The sequence below is a fragment of the Gekko japonicus genome, unplaced genomic scaffold (assembly GCF_001447785.1).
Source record: "Gekko japonicus isolate JY-2015 unplaced genomic scaffold, Gekko_japonicus_V1.1 scaffold518, whole genome shotgun sequence".
Lineage (NCBI taxonomy): Eukaryota > Metazoa > Chordata > Lepidosauria > Squamata > Gekkonidae > Gekko > Gekko japonicus.
The window spans coordinates 589585-608015 of record NW_015169789.1 but is presented as its reverse complement, the minus strand read 5'-3'; the positions used below and the strand labels follow the sequence as shown (position 1 = coordinate 608015).

Sequence of the window (18431 nt, the reverse complement as noted above, 5' to 3'; positions counted from 1 at the left end):
CCCCCACCTTGTGGTCTACCTTTAGGTTCAATAACATTTCCCTTTTTGGGGTTGGTTGGAGTTAGGCATCAGTTCTTGGAGTATAGGCGCTCCAAAAGGTGATTCTGGGTTCAGTTCACACAAGCAGGCAGCCCGTACCCACTACAGTTCCTAGCATAGACACATGGAGCTTGTGGTAATGTACAGATGAAACAGAACTTTGTTACTAGTCCTGTGTGCATTCCACGGTTTTGTGGGCTATTTGGTGTTGGCAATTGTGTATAGAAATACTTATTTGTATGTTGATGGGTTTTTGGAGGGGAAATGTTCCCTTGCAAATGACTTTTCTAAAAATTCTCTGGCACTTGGGGAATGCGCCTGTCACTGGTGTGCAGTGAATACTGTTTTCCCCCTCTAACTCCCACCCCCCAGTAGGGTTGTCCCAGCACAATTTGATAGAAAAAAGCCCAGTGCTGCACTTGCAGCTCTTATTTATGTGCTCAAATGTTTCTCTGTCCCCTACCACTTTCTTTACACAGCAGCATTGAGCTGGGACAGCCAGCTTAAGCACCAGGACAAGAGCCCCTCAAATGTCTTGGGTCCAAGAAAGGAAGTGACTCAGTGCAAACGTGGGCAGTCTGATGTGGTCCAGGAACTGCTGAAGGATTCTTTGGATAAAGCTTATGGAAAAGAAGGTAATTAATGCAAACTTTACAGGAGCCATCTGTAGGCAGATGAAATCTTCATATGCTATGAGAACCGTGTGAAGTTAATTTAAAAGCTGTTTAATCTACCTCTGGCTCGTGGTACTTTGTGTGCTGCTGTGACCTGCAACTAAGAAATTGTAGGTTGAGTGGTTGGGTTAAATGTAGCATCTCTACTTACTAAGTGTGCACCTGGTTTCCATCTCATGCCTTTTGCTGGTGGAGGTATGTTGTAGTGGATATTATGGAAGTGAGCAAAAGCAATATGTGTCTGGAGCGTAGAACTTAGTGGATATGTGGAAATGAAGCTTTATGCAGACTTCCTTTGCTTTTTGAGTCTTCAGCAATTGTAGACAATAGGCATGAGCTGGAATTTATCTCTATTTTTGACAGTATCAAGCTTGGGCACAGCAGAGACTTGGAGTGGCAATCTCAGGGTATAAACTATTCAACTTTCTTTGCCAGTTCATCAGCAGTTGTGAGTGGCCTACACTCATTGAGGCTGGATTGTTTACTGCTCACTGGATGTGTTTTAATCTGCTCTCTGTAGTGTAATGTAACATTTGTACATCTTGGAATGTTGGGCCTTCTGGCCTTCCTTGATATCCACCACCCCACACACAGACCCTTCTCCTGTTTATTATATGCAAGTATAACACTTTATGCATCTGACAAAGTGGACTCTGGTTCATGGAAGTTGACACATATTAGTCCATAATTCCATGGTTAAAAGGTGATTTTCTATCTAACTATGAGGGCTGGTATTTTTTAAGGCAGAAAAGTAACCGTCCTTTGTATTCTTTGAAGACCTCCAAATTTTACAAATGAATGTAATGCCTGGATATAAGATGTTCCTGTTGCCTTGTATGTGTTCTTGATGACTGCACTTGTGAGATTCTTGGGGAAAGAAGCAAAGTCCACCGGGACACAAAGTTTCCACAGTTTCTCTGATTTGTTCCACAGTATTGACATGGGATGGTGAGGTGTCGGCTGTCAGCCAGGATGCCATGCGTGATACTGTGTGGTTCCAGAGCCAGACAGTCCTTGATGATTGGGATGAAGAATTTGACAGTGGGAAGGTGAGCCCCTGTGAACTGCCCCAGGCAGACTGGATTAAAATCAAGTTTCATTTAAAAATGAATATATTACCTGAACAAGCATACATTTTTCATTGTTACAGCACTTTAAACATATTGACTTGCCACTAAATAGAGCCTTTATTTCACCTGGGAGAATAATTCAAAATCTTTGTTCATACAGCACACGTCCACTAGAGAATTAAGTCTGGTCAGAGACAAGAGAGGTTTTGGTTTGCCTCTGCATACATGCAAGGATAGTAAGCAACAAGTGTTTACTGTAGAGAGCCAGTTTGGTGTAGTGGTTAAGTGCACAGACTCTAATCTGGGAGAATCGGGTTTGATTCCCCACTCCTCCACTTGCACCTGGCTGGATGACCTTGGGCAAGCCGTAGCTCTGGCACAGCTGTTCTTGAAAAAGAGCAGTTTCTGTCAAGAGCTCTCTCAGCCCCACCTACCTCCCAGGGTGTCTGTTGTGGGGAGGGGAAGGGAAAGGAGTTTGTAAGCCGCTCTGAGACACCTTTGGGTAGTGAAGGGCGGGGTATAAATCCAATCTCTTCTTCTTCTGTAAGGCTCTGTGAACGCTTGCTTGGAAGAAAGTCCCATTGAGCAAGATGGTATGTAGGGTACAAACAGGCATTATGGGGATCATGGATCCTCATCTGCCTGTAAAAGAGAAATTTATGGGAATAATGTGGGAATATAAACAATCCAGGTTGGATCAGGGCTGTAGAAACAGGGAAGGGGGCATAACCTTTCATTCACTGAGTGGTTTCACTTAATGTATAGTGTTGTTGATATTTTGAAAGGGGGAAATGTGTTCTTTAAAACCCATTTTTTAAATTTTAAATGCTGATAGCAGAATGGGAAGGTTGGTTTTTGATTAGCAAAACTGACTGGAGATTAAATGGTTAACACCCCCCCACACACACACACACATAGTTCCAGTACATCTGTGTGCATGCACAATTAGGCTTTTACAGGCTGACAGAAAACCACAGTCTTAATCTCATCTGTGTGCTTGCTTCCAAATGTGCATATGCAGGATTGGACTGCGAGTATTTTGTATAACCTAGGGCTGGTTACTCATATAGAGTTCTCTCCATAGAATGGAGAGTAGATGTCCATGTTGTCCATAATATCCTAAATATACATCACTTGAGAACAGAACACATTGCAGAATTCAGATAGCTTCAAAGCATAAAATAGGAGTACCCTGTTTCCCCGAAAATAAGACCTACCCCAAAAATAAGCCCTAGCAGGATTTCTATGCATTTGTGGTATAGGCCCTAGTGTGTCTTCTTGAGAAAAAATAAATATAGGACAGTGTTTTATTTTCGGGGAAACACGGTACAGGGTCACCAGGAGAGGCTGTATAGATTACTCTGGCAATATATTGGAAAGCGTACCCTGCGTCCTGGGGCATGCATTGACTGACTGGTCTCTCTGGGCCTGGTAGGAAGACACAGAAGTACAGTTAGAATAGAGTCCAGTAGCACCTTAAGAGACCAGCAAGATTTTCCGATATAAGCTTTTGAGATTCAGTGCTCTGGGGGCTTCTACCCAGGAGATTTTGTCGGTCTCTAGGGTGCTCCTGGGTTTGAGTTTAACTGTTCTACTGCGGACCAGCATGGCTGCCCTTAAAAAATTCCCGGCCTTCATCCGTCCTCCCAACGACTTGGCCAATCGCATAAGGCCTTCTTTTTTACCCTGCTCTTTGAGAGGGTGGCTGCTTGAAAGTTAGAAGTGTCCACGAGCTCTTATTCTCTTACCCACAGATGAAGAAAAGCACGAAAATCAAACGTGAGCGGAGGAGAAACTTCAATGCCTTCCAAAAGCTGCAAAGTCGTCGGAATTTCTGGGCTGTAACACACCCAGCTAAAATGGCTAGTCTGAGCTATCGACTCTGAGATGGTGAGGAGCTTGAGTAAAGTTGTACCTTCAGGGGATTATTCACTTGCAAGGATGAGGTTTCCTGGCATGGGCTGAGAGACGATCAGGGGTGGAAGAGCAAAGGGATGTGTACTAGAGGTCAAGTGATGTTTTTAATTCTGCAATAACAACTGCAAATTCTGTGGGAATGTTAAACAAAATGATCACAAACCCAGCATCTTTTATTGATTTTTAGGTATCTTGCCATCATGCAATTTTTGTATCCAGAATAATGTAGAATCTGACTAGACAAATCCCAACATTTATGGCAGACAGAAACATGAGATTGCAGTGTCTGTTTTGGGATTCGGGGTGTGTGTGTGTGTTTGTCTCTTTAGGAATTCTGAAGTGTACAAACACTTTACATACACATGAATATGGTGCTAATCTGTTCTTTCTTAACCCCACAGATGAGTTCTTGGCTCCAGCAGCACTCTGATGGATTCCTGTATGTTGGCGCATAATGTCATCAACACAGCTGAAAACTGTCCAACTCTACAGAGTTTTCAGGAAAGGTCTTCTTGTCTTAAGCAGGATGCTTCCATCTCTGAGGACTCTGGTTCTTTTATGCAGGATCTGGGAAAGCAGGCATCAGGCTTTGAGAAGCCATTTGTCTCTGGAAGGCAGTAGCAGTGGAACTGTTCCTCCGAGCCCAGGTTGACCAGCCCCCTGGAATAAAAGCCGTCTGTTGCTTCTGCCCCCACAAACCTAGCTTTGGTGAGCCGTAGCCCTCCTCTGCCTTTCCTGCCAGGAATAAATGAAGAGAGCTGTGTCCAGCTCCAGGGAGCTGGTGATTTCCTTGCCTGATGTGGCAATGGCCCCTTTCCCTCATCCCTGGCTATGTTGTCATTAAGACAAGGTTACTGATGTGGCTATTCTCCATTCCTCGTGCACCCTGCCTGTTCTCCATTCCCCATGCATCCTGGGTCTGGTTTCTACCTTTCAGACACATTTTCCCTAGAACTTCTCCAGATCCCATTCCTGTTACGTGGAACTTTTTGGAGTTGAGTTCTGCATGACAAGGAAAGCTGTTAGTGGGGTTTTGACTGCCCTCAATAGTTTTTCAGAGAAAGTGTTGGGAACCCACAAATCGCTGCTTAACCCATGACAACTGCTCAGTGGTACCATATACATGAGATGCACATCAGTGAGGTAGTGATGCATCTATTGTTAGGCTGAACCATTTCAATCTGGAGGTGGGGAGTCAAATAATCAAATGCTCCCACATTATTCAGACAATAAATTCCTCACCTGTGGTCTGAACTGAGTAGAGTCCAGTGACTGAAACATCACTTGGGAGTCGTTGATCAAGTATGTTGTCATCTCAGATCAGGGCTGCAGGAATGAGGCAAAGCTGTGTCTCTTGGCTTTTCCAGCACACTTCCTTTGCCCTTTTGCTAATTCATTTCTGGTGGCTGTCATTGCACAGTTTGCTTGATAGAAGCTGTGGACCCAAGAGGACCCAACTCTCTGGACAGCAGCAGATTTTCACCTAAGTTCATATTTAAGAAGTTGGCAGATTGGCATGTTCCCTACCAGAAGAGACCCAGCCGTGCCTGTGCTGAGCTTTCCCAGTGTGGTGGCTCTCTTACCAAGTTCAAAGGAGTTGTGCTTCTCTAGGACTCTGGACTGGTCTTCTCTTTTGTTCCTAATGTTGGGCTGCTGTTGTCTAACCTCCATGGGCTCTCCCAAATGAGCAGCCGTGACCTGCAACTTCCCAAATGTGCATGATCAGTTCCAGGGGCAGGTCCATGTGGCATCCATCCCATTAATTCTCACACCCTTGCATTATCCATATTGTCGCCCATTCAGTTCTGGCACCCATCTCCTCTTATTTGCATGGTGGGTGCAAGAGCTGAAAATGAGCCTAATTCAGCATGAAAACATTGAAGCAGTTATCAAAACAGTTTTGGCCCTTTAATTTATTTTGAGTTAATAATTTTTTTTCCTACTGGGGAGGGGGACATTGAGACACTTCACTCTCTCAGTGGGGGGGGGGAGCCAAGTCTCTCCCACTTGCCCTCTGGCAGTGCCCTTTTACAATCTCCTGCCAAACAAGTCTAAAATACCCGTGTAGATACCCTTGATGAGGGTATATTTTGCACCTTGTGTTGGGGTTTATTGCAAATAACCCTGGCTGTAGCAAAGGTTCATGGTGCAATAAAAGGAATGTTTTGTGTATGTTTTCTCTTTGCTTAGTCTATCACTCAGCCTCTAGTGTTTGGTTACCAACACACTCATGCAATTGAGAGCTGTGGTACTGTTGAATGGTGGTGACCACCCAGTATTCAGTGATGACTTTGTTCTTCTCCACTCCTGGTCTGATGAAAGGTGGAAAAGAAGCTGTATGGTTGCAAAAAAAATGATGGGGGGACTTGAGGAGGGGGGTATAAAGGAAGGGGAAGGAAAAGAGTATGAATGGGAAAGAGGGAACTTGGAATGGGGGATATGGTAGTGCAAAATGAATCAGAAAACGCTGCGATGGTTGCTGCCTTGGGGTTGCTGGGCTTGGAAAAGATGGAATGCTGAGGTTCCAACCTTTGAAATAATGGGCCAGCTGATGCAGTTGGCAGGATCAAGTAGTAAAGTACTTTGTAGACTGTACCGCTTCAGGAGAGAAGCAGGATTGTACCTTTCCACCTGTAAGTTACCATGAGGATTTATATGGCCTGAGATTTAGTATCCAGTATGACAGGGGTCCTTAAATCCTTATTTAGTTAAATCATTTATTAGTCAACTTTCTTCCTTACAGAGCTCAAGGTGGCTTACAGCATAGATGCAACACAGAAAATACATTTCAAATTTCATTTTTAAAATATTTTTAATCACAACTCAGGACTGCTAGTAAACTTAACCGAATGCAGTCCTAAATTTTAAAAAAGTCTTCAGCTGCCTCCTAAAGGTTGAAAGTGAGGGGTCCACTCCAGGCACACCTCCCTGGGGAGATTGTTCCATACTTGTGGGGCCACCACTGAAAAGGTCCTCCCTCATGAACCCAACAAATGGTGGTCTTTTACTGATGGGCCTCTCACTGTGATCTTAATTCCCAGGCAGGAACATATGAGAGAAGATGGTCCTTCAGTTACCCTAGTCCCCAAGCCATTTAGGGCTTTTAAGGTCAAAAACAACACCTTTAACTGGGCTTGGGAGTGAATCAGTAGCCAGGGTAATTGCTGTAATATTCAGGTCCCATACTCCTGATAGCTGGCCCTGACCGGGAGTCTAGCCACAGTGTTCTACAATAACTGCAAATGTTTTTGCTCTGGTTTGTACTTGGACCTGGGGTCTCCAACAGGTAACTCATGAACTTGCTGCTGTGGGGTAGCTTGTGTATCCCCCTGGAAAAGACTGTGAGGTTGCGATCACACGCGCCTTTAGATCTGACATAGGATTGAATGCCTGACAGATCTAAAGGGTGCAATCAGACAGCAACATCTGAGAAGTGTCCCGCAGTCATCGGCAACCCATGCTGCTCCGCCTCCGAAACGGAGTTAAAAGACACTGGGGAAAGTCCGCTTTAGCGGGTTCCGACAGGCCATGGACGGACTTTCCCCTGTCTGATCACGCAAGCACGCTCTCGTGCCGTCAGGATAGTCTGATCAGGCCATCCCGGCTCAGTGCCATTTCCCCCCTCTCCGCAGAATGCGCATCATCGCATACTCCATTGGGGCGGGGGGCCAGTGCGGTGGTGCGATTCCTTGTTTATGCGCATGGGAAGTGGACAAAAAAAACCCCAACTCACCCGCAGTTGCGTCTGATCACACAGTGATGGGCTGAGCCCGCAGCTACAAAGGGAGGTGTGATCTCGCAACTGTGTGTCAAATTCCCCCGGAGGAAATCGCCTCACTTCCCCTACACTTCAACTTGCACATGTGACCACAGCTTGAAAAGCTCTTTAGCTCTTCTTTCATAGGGTTTTTTCTGTGTGCTGCTTACCTGACAGTTTCATTCTTAGTTTTCCTCCTAGACCATATTTTGCATCTAGGTCAGAACAAAACTTGGCAACATGCTGGTGTGGAGGAGTAGTTCAGGATATCTTTCATTACTCAGTAGTTCTCATGGGACCTTAGAAGTACCTCAGACACACACAAGGGTGAGGAAAATGTAGCTTTCCCATGTTGCAGAGAAGGAGAAATGAGAGGAATGCTGCATTTGGAAAGCTCTGCTAGCTACTACCCCTTTTCCTAGTCTTACTGATTTTTTTAAAAAAACAACACTTTGATTTTAAACTAGGGCATTGGGGGGGGGGGCAATTGGTATGAGGAAGTTGGGGAGCCCTGTTACCGTTGTGGCTATTGCTTTTGTAGCAGTGGTTCTTACTTGCAGTCCCCATCAACCAAAAGAGCCACATGACCACTGCATGCCCTGCTTGCCACACAATAATAAATATGTAACAAGATAACCAAATAATCTTTCAATGTCATGAACACTTGCTCATTGTGTGCCTTTACTTTTGGGATGTGGTCAGAGGTGTGGAGAAAATCTCAAGGAACTGAAACCAGAAGAAGAGCTGGAGGTGGCATGTGGGAGAGCTACAGCATGAGTGCCACTGTGTTATCGTAATGGCTTTTAGGGGAGCAGAAGGACTGACTTGGACTGCTCGATCCCTTCTTCCCGTTGGTATGCTTTAGCTCTAGTACAGAGCCTGTCAAGGCATTCTGCCTTGAATTTACTGTGGAGTTATTACAGCTGATGTGAGAGCCCTTACTTCAGCAGTGGTATTTTTCTTGCAGTTTCAATAATAATTCTGGTCTATAAGCATTGGCTATGGCTCAGTGGTTAAGATGCTGAACTGCAGGCTGGAAGGTCGGTAGTTCAGCAGACCCTAGTGTGCCGCATGACAGAGTGAGCTCCCGTCTCTAGTTCCAGCTCCTGCCAACCTAGCAGTTCGAAAGCAAGAAATTGCAAGTAGATAAATAGGTACCGCTTTGGTGGGAAGGTAACAGCACTCCGTGCACCTCAGTGTATAGTCATGCCAGCCACATGACCACGGAAACTTCTTCGGACAGCGCTGGCTCTTTGGCTTGGAAACGGAGATGAGCACCGCAACTCTAGAGTCGGATTTTGTACAGGATTAGCCCACCCAAGCCAGTCCAGGGATGAGAGGGAATCTTGTACTTTTCAGTACATTAAACAACAAACCACGAGATGGTCTATACCCTCTCTGGTTTCAGAACAATTTGCCACCAGAATCTCTCTTCAATAGTCCCTGCTTTTCCTAAGGGAGAGATTCAGCCCTTAGTTGGCATCTGGGACAGAACACATTAGCAACTCATTCCAGAGATGCACACTCTTACCAAGGTAGCATATGTGGTGAGGGTTAGCCACAAGATTTAGCCTTGGAGTTCGAGTTACAACATCAGAGACAAATTAGAAATAAGAAGGATCTTTATTCGGTACAGAGGTTAGCATAGACTACCAGAGATTACAAAAATAACAAAGGCTAGGGCTGTTTGCCTTAACTAAACATTAATGAATCATAGTTACCAAGTCAGAACATCCACAGTCCAGGATAGTCCAAGGGATTTTGAAGGGAAATCCCATCTTTGCACACGCTCCAGTTCACAAAGCAACTCTTTGTCTCCCAAGAAATAGCATTTCAGGTGCAATAAACACAATGACGGGAGAGAGCAAGAGAGCTCACTCCCATAGGGATCAAACAATTATACCCCAATTCCAGTCACAAATTAGATGTGGCCATCAGCCAATTGCGAGTGGGCATGGGTGTGCCCAATTGTTGGTTGCCATGGTTGCTAACATCAGGTTTGTGGGATTGGCTGGACGTTTGGAGACCCTGCCTGCAGTCAGCTGACCCAAACTCCAGCTACTTCATTGTGTACGTGACTTGTCGCATGTGGGCCAGAAAGTGTAGCCATGAGGTCTGGCTTTTGGCATGAAAGTGTGAAAGAATGTGGGTTTATGGCATGGCTATTGAGGCCATGTGGCCTCACCATTTGGCTTGCAACAGGAAACAAGACACAGCATGTTATCAAAAGACATCACAGGAGAAGGCATGTGAATATAGAAGCAATATTTGTTTCAAGCAAGGGAAACAAAGATGCTGTACTTCTGAGCTGAGGCTCTCTCAAAAAAAACCCTACTCTTTAGGAGTGTGATTAGGGCAACAATTTCATGATAATCGAAATTACATACGACTTGCACTGTTGAAGAGGTAGAGATGTTCTGCCTGTGGATTTATTTAAGTGACAGAGGGAAGGAAATTTTGTCTGCTCTGAGATATTCTTTGTACATGATTTTTAAAAAGCCTCTTCACACTTTGAGAAGCAGTTGCAACAGACCCATCAGGAGTCTATTATAACAGTGATTTATTTGGCCTGTCATAGTGGAGAATGGTAGATGCTACCCAAGGATGAGGGGTGGCCGCGGTGGCTCAGAGGTTAAGACACTGAGCTGCAGGCTGGAAGGTCGGTAGTTCGGCAGTTCGAGACCATAGTGCCGTGTGATGAAGTGAGCTCCCGTCTCTGGCCCCAGCTCCTGCCAACCTAGCAGTTCGAAAGCAAGAAATTGCAAGTAGACAAATAGGTACTGCCTCAGTGGGAAGGGAACAGCACTCCGTGTGCCTCAGTGTTTAGTCATCCCGGCCACATGACCACAGAAATGTCTTTGGACAGTGCTGGAAATGGAGATGGGCACTGCCCCCTAGAGTCAGATTCGACTGCCTTTCAAGCAAGGGAAACCTTACCCAAGATAGAAGGTTGTGCAAGGATTTCCTGCCATTCAGCTCTAGCAGATGCTGTGCTTAATTTTAGGGAGCCAGGATGTGTGGAAAGAAATCTTCGGGTTGACTTGATAATCGTTTTCAATATTCCTGTCTTTTCTGCATAACTTGCACCCCTACTCCTCAAGCTGATTATCCTGTGAACTATATTCCTTTTTGTTTATCTTAAACTGGCTGTGTCTTATTCCAGGAGCCACCATGACCAAACCAAGGGACTATGTGGTTGTCCCATGTTAGAACACTGCTGGACAAGGTTTTGCTTTTCCAAAGATATTGGGACTATTGTTCATTATACTTGCCTTAGCTGCAGCCAATTTGGTTAAAGAGTTGGAATAATTGGCTGTCCAGCCTTGGGGCATTCTCATATCCTTAATGGCAGCTAATATCATTGTCTGCATGATATCTGGTTTAGTTTCCCTTGAAGACATGAAGTGGCTGAGAAGCAAGAGGTGTGCCCTGCGTGCCCAACTAGTCCTCTTTTGTAGGGCCAGCAGGCTCTTCGCAACCCCCCACAACTCCTGATCTTTTTTTGTTTGTTTGTTTAGCTCACCCTGTGCACTATCTTTACTATGCAGTTGTGTCTCTGGGTAGTGAGTGGGTGAAGCTTTTGTGAAAGGAGGTAGTCATGTGCAGATACTGCATGTTTTCTGGAGCTAGAGAGGACTGCAGAGTGTTCTGTGAAATTTGGAGAAATCCACAAAAGAGTTGGCTGCTGGGCAGACAGGTCTTTTTGCTGCTTATGTAAATGGGTTCCCCCCTCCCTCGAAATAGCATTGTTTTGCTCCATTTCTCACTCCCACTGTCCAATAGATAAGATTTGTGCAGCCAGCTTCAACCTCGCTCCACCCCACCCTTTCGTATTGCAAGTGTTTATATTGTTTTCTCCCTAGTGGAAATCGTGCAGGTTTCAGTGCCGGTAAACCACAGAAAAAGCGATTTCCGCATAAAACAAAACAAAGCTGCTAATTCCCTCCTGATCTCCCTATAACAATTGACAACTGCGCGTTTATGGTGTGAAGTCGTTCGGAAATATGTGCCCCCTTGTAAACTCTGAACGTTATGGAGGGAAGAGTGGCAGTATTCTACTTCGGTGGGGTTCTATCTCGGCAAATGAACACGGGCCCTCGTTTGCCCCTCCTTCGTATAGAACAGAAGCCATCTAACATCCCCCATCAGTTGCGCCCTTCTAGTCCGCTTTTCCTTCCACTTTTCCCCCCTGCCTCAAACAGGCTTTAGGCGACCTGGTTCCCCTGCATTCCGGATTAGCATTCTCAGCAGTGCCATTTTATAAAGAGCCATACCCTTCTAAATCCACTGAAATTAATGAGCCTGCGGGGTGTAACTGTTTAGATGGCATTATGGATTTGTTGTCCCTTAATGCCTTTCAAAGTGCTTGTCGTCATGCAATTAGGGTAGTTAAGGCGTGGTGAAAGGGGTGACGCTTTCTCCCTCCAGCCTTTGGGGTGGTTGTAGTAGCAATTCTTGTTACGGGCTGTGAATCTAAAGCCAGAGTCATTTCGGATTAAGCAACGCAGAGCATGAACCAGGATACTATTTGCACGGGGATCGGCGACAACAGGCACCCCACATTAAACCGTGTAATCACGTGGCGCGACACCCACGCCTCTTTCCAGCCCCGGGTGGCAGAGGTCCCGCCCCTCCTGCTCTGCTGGGAGGCCAGTCTCCGTCACGTGTGCTCGGTGGTGGGAAGGAACTTGCTGAGTAGCGGCAGGAGCCTCGCATATCCTGCAGCGGCAGCCGCGCTGGGCTCTGGCTGGTAACATGGAGGAAGAGGATGAGAGCGGCTACGGTGAGCGAGCGAATGAATTAAATGCTTGCACGGGGATGGGACATTAGGTGAGCGGGCGGGCAGTAAGTGGGAGTGGCCCTTAGGCGCATAGCGAACTGTCCTTCGACTGTATTGCAGTAGGGATCAAACTGTCTATAACACTACAAAAATAACTGGAGGGGGAGGGGATTTTTGTTGTCCGGGATTTTTGAAGAATGTGGGAAAGTGCTGAATTGTATTTAAATACTTGACAGATAAGTAGCTGTTTGCCATGAAGGAATACGGGAGTTGGGCTCAAGGGGGAGAACCCGCGGGTTGCCATATGGGATCAACGGTTCTAAAGGGTGCTGGGCCCTGGGCATGTAGGAAGTATGGCTACGGTGTGAAGCAGCGGGGTGGGGGGTGTTGGCTGCAGCTGTTGTGGGGTGGGGGGCTTTCCAGTTCAGGCTTGTTTCTGAGGGCAGTTGCCCCACTGGCAGAGGGTTGGCTTCTAGGCAGCTGTTGTTCTGGGTGGTCACAGGGCAAGGGCAGCTGTTCCATTTCTGGGAGAAGGGGAGGGTTACCGGTGGAGTTGATTGGAGTGGCGCTTGGCAGAATCAGTTCAGGGAACTGCTGCATTTTAGGAGTGGTGGAAAATGGGCTACAGGGAAGACAGGCGCCTGAAAGGGGGGGGGAGGGCTGAGCAGTGACGAGAGGGTTAATGAGAGACAGCTGGGCCGTGTGCCTTGGTCGGGGACTTTCTGCAGGCGCTTATCCACTGGACTGTGCAGGGATGGAAGCTGGGTAGAGAAGCGTAAAACTCTTCCTGGGAAGGAGGAAGCAGTGGAGGATGACTACAGGGCAGCAACAGCTGCGTGGGTAGGTGATGCCCCCTCCTTTTCCCTAGCTGCCCCTCTGTTCTTCCCCTGGCAGCCCAGGGTCTTGTATAGGTGGGGGTTACTGGAACTCTTTCTGAGTGTAAATACATGTTGGTGGTGTTCAATACCCGTGTGATAGCTGTTTACAAAATTGTGCATGGGGTAGAGAAAGAAGTACTTTCTCACAATTCAAGAACTCATGGGCACTCAATGAAATCGATGAACAGTGGGTTTAGAACAGATAAAACAAAGTATTTCTTCACCCAAATAATAATTAACTAGTGGAATTCACTGCTGCAGGAAGTGGTAGCAGCTACAAGCATACACAGCTTCAAGAGGGGATAAGATAAAACTATGGAGCAGAGGTCCATCAGTGGCTATTAGCCACAAGGTATGGATGGAGCACTATGTCTGGGGCAGTGATGCTCTTTATTCTTGGTTCTTGGGGAGCAACAGTGGGAGGGCTTCTGGAGTCTGGTCCTACTGGTGGACCTCTTGATGGCACCTGGTTTTTGGCCACTGTGTGACACAGAGTGTTGGACTGGATGGGCCATTGGCCTGATCCAACATGGCTTCTCTTATGTTCTTAGGCCCTGTTCTTAGCCAAGTTATAGCTCTGGGTATATGTATTCTGAAACACCAGTGGAAGAGCCTGCAATGCTCACAAAATGGCAAAGTTCAGAGGGTGTATTTTTTAACCCCAGTGGAGTTGAAAGGGATGTGAGAGGAAGCAGTAGACCCAGACCTGGAAGCATAAAGTTCTTATAAAGATAAACCTCTTGAATCCTCCATGCAGAAGGAGTTGGAATAAATTCAAATTTAGTACCATTGATATAATAAACAATATGAGAATGGCTCAATTTTGAAGTGTGTCTTTCGTTTGTTTTCTGCATCTGACAAAACTTGTGAAAGCTTGTGCTGCAATAATCTCATGAAGTCTGAAAGACTTCTTGTTCTTTTTTTTCTGGGAAGTTGTACTCTGAAAAAATGAATAGGATACATCTGTATTTCTGACCCAAATTCTTCATCACTTGCCATTGCTGCATAATCTAGACCTGGTAGTCAGGTTACTATAACATGGTAGATTTTGATCTTTCAAAATCAAAGATCCGTGCCCGGTCTTCAGAAGTAGGAGAAAGGGTATGAAATCTCCATATTGATTCAAGATGTATGCTTGCTGAAATAGTTCAGGTGGCGAAACTACATGTTCTGAATCGTGTACTCTGTTCTCAAGGCTTTCTTGCTCAATGGATGTCACAGTGTGTGCTGAAAGCACCTTTCTTGGTACATGTTGGTTCGTAAGTGAGGGACTGGGTTGTAAACCACACACACACAAACATCAAACAGTCTTCCACTGGCTTGGTATATATGACACTGCAACAGAGGAATTTCCCCATCCTGCTTTAGAAATTTATCATTTGTTCATCTGAGTTCTCTAATACTGGGAGCCTCTCTGTAGTGTGGTTACAGCAAGAGAATTAATCAATATGTATGACCCATTTATGGACAGAGGCTTCCCCCAGTAGAACTGGGAACTCAGCCTTGGTTTAGCAACTGTGACACATGCTTGAGGTGTTAAGACGTGCTCTTGCATATCCTGTCATGAAAATGATACCCTGGGCTTTCTTTGCCCAGGATGGCTTATGGGACCAGATGACCTTTGATGTTTCTACGATGTGGTGGTGTGTGGATTTGGTGCACGTTATCGTTGAACCTTGGTTGGCTTGAATGCATCAGAGTTTAATCACAGATACCCCATGCCGAAGGTTATGCTTGAGAGGTGAGAAGCGCTTTCCAGCAGCCTGAGTGTGTATCCCTGCTGTCAACATGTCTGCTTCTAGTATAGGTGATTGACTATCCCAGCTCTGTTGCTTCCTTCTTGCTGTGATTCCCCAAGTCTGGTGAATGTGGGATGATGCTAAGCTATGATGAGTGCAGCTGCTTTCTCACTGATGAGTGCTCTGTTAAGTGTACAGCACTCCTCTACCTTTCCGGCACGTGACAGGCTGCCCAGCTCTGCTTATCGTGTTGTTGGAGGCCTGTGAGTCTGAGTGCTCCACCTGGAGAGTGCTGCCCAGTCACAGGGGGCAGAGGTCCTACATTTTCATCAGCTGAGGTGACCTGGGGACAGTGGCAACTCCAAGGACAGAAGCTCCCCACCACCATCACCTTCCTTCCCAGTGTCAGCCTGCTGCTCCCAGGATGGGTTGGAGGATTAAGATTTTCTGAAGTTCAGCTGCCTCTTGGCTTTCACTAACAGTTGGCTACATTTAGGCTAGATATTTTATCATATTCACACCTCTGCTATAAAACAGCTTGTGATTATGGATCCTCTGTGGTGGCATGGTAGCAAAAAGCTGGAAAATACTTCTTTCGTTGTCTGAACTATCAGATGCTTGGGATTTTTACAGACCATGTCCAATTTTCATCTCCCAAAGCACATTTCCATTTAAATAGCGGCGAGATTTGTTTGTGCCTTTAGTATGGTACCGTTCAGAACTTTTCATACAGGGGTTACTAAAAAACAACAACTCTCAAACTGCCTTGCTCATCCAGAAGGAACCAGGAAAGATGGGGAGAGAATTCAGATCATTGGGGGACTGTTAGAATTGCACTGCACAGGAGAAATGGTGGGCATTTACTCCACATTTTCTCAACTGGGAGGAAAAAGGGCAGCTCAAAACCACATTCAAATACCTTGGGGCAACACCATACTGACTGCAAAGTCACCCCTGGACGGCCATAAAATGGCCATAAATCTATGCAGAGGGTACAGTAAAATCCGGTAATCAAAGAAAGTGAAAGTGGCATGCAGTGCTCCCTCTAAGCTATGTAGTCTTGTGAGCAAAACATCTACTTTGTGAGCTACTGGCATTACAGTTGTGAGCAAACAATTTGGCTACTGCATAAATTAGTGTGCCCTGGAGCCATCCTCCCTGAGCTAAGACAACAATGTGTAAACCAGAGGCTAAAAATCTGTGCGCTAGCTTAGAGGGAACACTGGTGGCCTGGAGTGTGGAAGCTACCATAAAACCAGATGATCAGACAAAGTGAAAGCAGCATGCAATGCAGAGGGGAATTTCTGTTCCAACATGGGTTTTGTAAAACAACGGAGGGAATAGCCAATGTAGAATCAGCCAGTGTCGTCTTTCTTTTCCCCAGTATTCTCCCCCCCCCGCACCACTCTGGTTAGCAGGTGGGTTCTGAGGTGTTCCCTGTCCAATCATGGCTCCCAGGTTTGCTTGTTGCCTCCCTGCTCTAGCCCTTGTAGGACAGCACTGAGTACCATCACCTTGTGGAGGCAGGGAGCTGGCTCTGCTGTGCTGGCCTATTTGTTTACAGGGCAGCTAAATTTATCCAGATTTGCATGGGAGTCGTCAGGTTGTTCCAGCTGGAGAGGACTCAAAGGGCACTCTTGCCAATGGCTATAATTCTCCTATCATGGTAAGAATCTGTCCAAGAAAGCCTTTGAGGGGCATCTCTGGAATGCAGGGTACGGTACTTCTTGAATTGTTTCCATTGATTGCATCCAGCAAGCCTTTAGGAACAGTAAGTGGGACTAGTTCAGTTATGCTGAGAGTTGGGCACATGAGGCCACGGAGGAAATATCTGCCACTTTGAGCCCCATGCAGAGAGCAAGGGTCTGAAACTGTCAGCAAATGTGTTCTTCTGCCCTATCCTGCGTGACATCTGAGAACAGAGAGAGAAACTGCTGTGCATGTACTCATGCGTTGAATACCACATCCTCTGTAGCACATCTTTCCTCAGAACTATATTGTTGCCCCACATCTCTGTTCCTCTTCCTGAGAGTCATGTGTGCTCAAATCTCCTCTACTTCTGTGGCTTCACTTTTTTTCTGCCAGTGTTATACAGACTTCCTTCCTGCCTTGTTCCTACTGTCTGCCCCCATCTGTGGGATTGGAGAGAGCTAGCCCTCTTAAACTTTAGCTTGTTTTTAGTCACACAATTTCCTGGGTTCTGCCATTTTGCACTGGCAACACAGTCTCTCTCCTAGACTGGTGGGGGTATATCTTGCAAATCTTCACTCTGTTTCTTATGGTTTGTTTGCAGCTGGCATAACCTCTTATGCTGGGCTGGGATGCAAACAAGGCAGAAGCTAGGCTTGTGTTACATTGCCTTGTTATAGCTACACACAGCTATATGTAAGTATGTAAGTTCAGGGAAGCAAAGATGCCACTGATTAGCTGTTAAATGCAGAAGTGACAGAGTAGTCTTATAGGGGCAGCATTGGGGTGTGGCTCTACAGTTTGCAAACAGACTTCTCAAGTGTCTCTGGACACCATCAGCAATTGTTTCAATTTTTCTTGGAGTCTCATGGGAAAACAGGCTGCTGTTGATGCCCCTGACCTTGTTGCTATCGGCATGTTGTTCTTGCTAACAAGAGAATATTCCCGTAGACTTCCACTCAGTGGGGTTGGGCTACCAGTTCTCTTTGAGAAACTTCTGTCAGGTTAATGACTGTCCAGGAAGCTCTGAAATGATGCTGTAGAACCAGCAGGTGGTGCTCTTTCCTGGAAGTCCTGTGTTTCTAACTACATTAGTGTCTAAATTGAATCTCAACACTGATCAATTTTCAGTCGTCCAGTGTGTTTATTTCGCTTTTCTGGTTTGTCTTCTGTGAAAATGTAGAATTGAAAATCTTTTGACAGCAGAGGAAATTCATGGAGGACTAATGGGTGCCAGGAAAAGGGATGTAGACTACTGTGTCATTAGCAAGCACCCTGCAGGTCTCCTCTGGCTTCTGAGCTGTTGCTGAAATTGGTACATTTGCAAATGTTTATAGGTAACTGCAAGGGATGGCATGTTAAAAAAATAATTGTCATTTCAGGCTTCTGTGTGACATTCCTAAAACCCAGAGTGATCGTGTGGCATGTGTGGAACCAGGGGTCATTTCATTTTTGTAAAAGGTCTGCTTATACAGCAGCCATCCCTCTCTGTGTGGCAACACTGTCAATAATGCTGTCCTGTGGGAAACAGTTGCTCACAGAGAACTGGCAGTTTTGTGGGTACGAGTCACTTCAGAACAAAATCTACATGCTTGGTCAGCAGATTTCACAACGGAACTTGCTCTGGAAAACAAACAGATGTGCATATGGTGTGCTCTGGCTTTGAGGGGTGGGTTCTGCTGGTGGAATGTTGCTGAGGATGCAACTTCTGTCTTGTCTCATTTGATTCTGATCACAGGGGAAATTGGGAGCTGAATTGGCATAGCACGGTGTGTGTAGCAAGCTGTCGCTTGATCAGAGAGGGATGAGGGGAGCATGGGTTTCAAATACCATTTCTCTTTTCTTTGAGGCCTCAACTGATTGCCCCACCCTTCACTGAAAAATACTT

General features: G+C 45.9%; 2 protein-coding genes across 4 annotated transcripts in view; both read left to right on the top strand.

The window, feature by feature from the left end:
• The window catches only part of USP36 (ubiquitin specific peptidase 36), a 33020-nt gene extending 27227 nt beyond the window's left edge, over positions 1–5793 (top strand). For 2 of the 3 annotated variants that reach the window (XM_015417006.1, XM_015417004.1), the window contains 4 exons: positions 519–674; positions 1647–1762; positions 3538–3673; positions 4102–5793. In XM_015417006.1, coding sequence (XP_015272492.1) covers positions 519–674; positions 1647–1762; positions 3538–3669 — 404 coding nt within the window. In that variant the 3' untranslated portion in view covers positions 3670–3673; positions 4102–5793. The remainder of the gene's footprint in view (positions 1–518; positions 675–1646; positions 1763–3537; positions 3674–4101) is intronic. The other variant, XM_015417007.1, reaches the window with a different exon arrangement.
• Positions 5794–12146: 6353 nt separating this feature from the next.
• The window catches only part of CYTH1 (cytohesin 1), a 77344-nt gene continuing 71059 nt past the window's right edge, over positions 12147–18431 (top strand). The window contains exon 1 of the mRNA XM_015417002.1: positions 12147–12240. Coding sequence (XP_015272488.1) covers positions 12213–12240 — 28 coding nt within the window. The 5' untranslated portion in view covers positions 12147–12212. The remainder of the gene's footprint in view (positions 12241–18431) is intronic.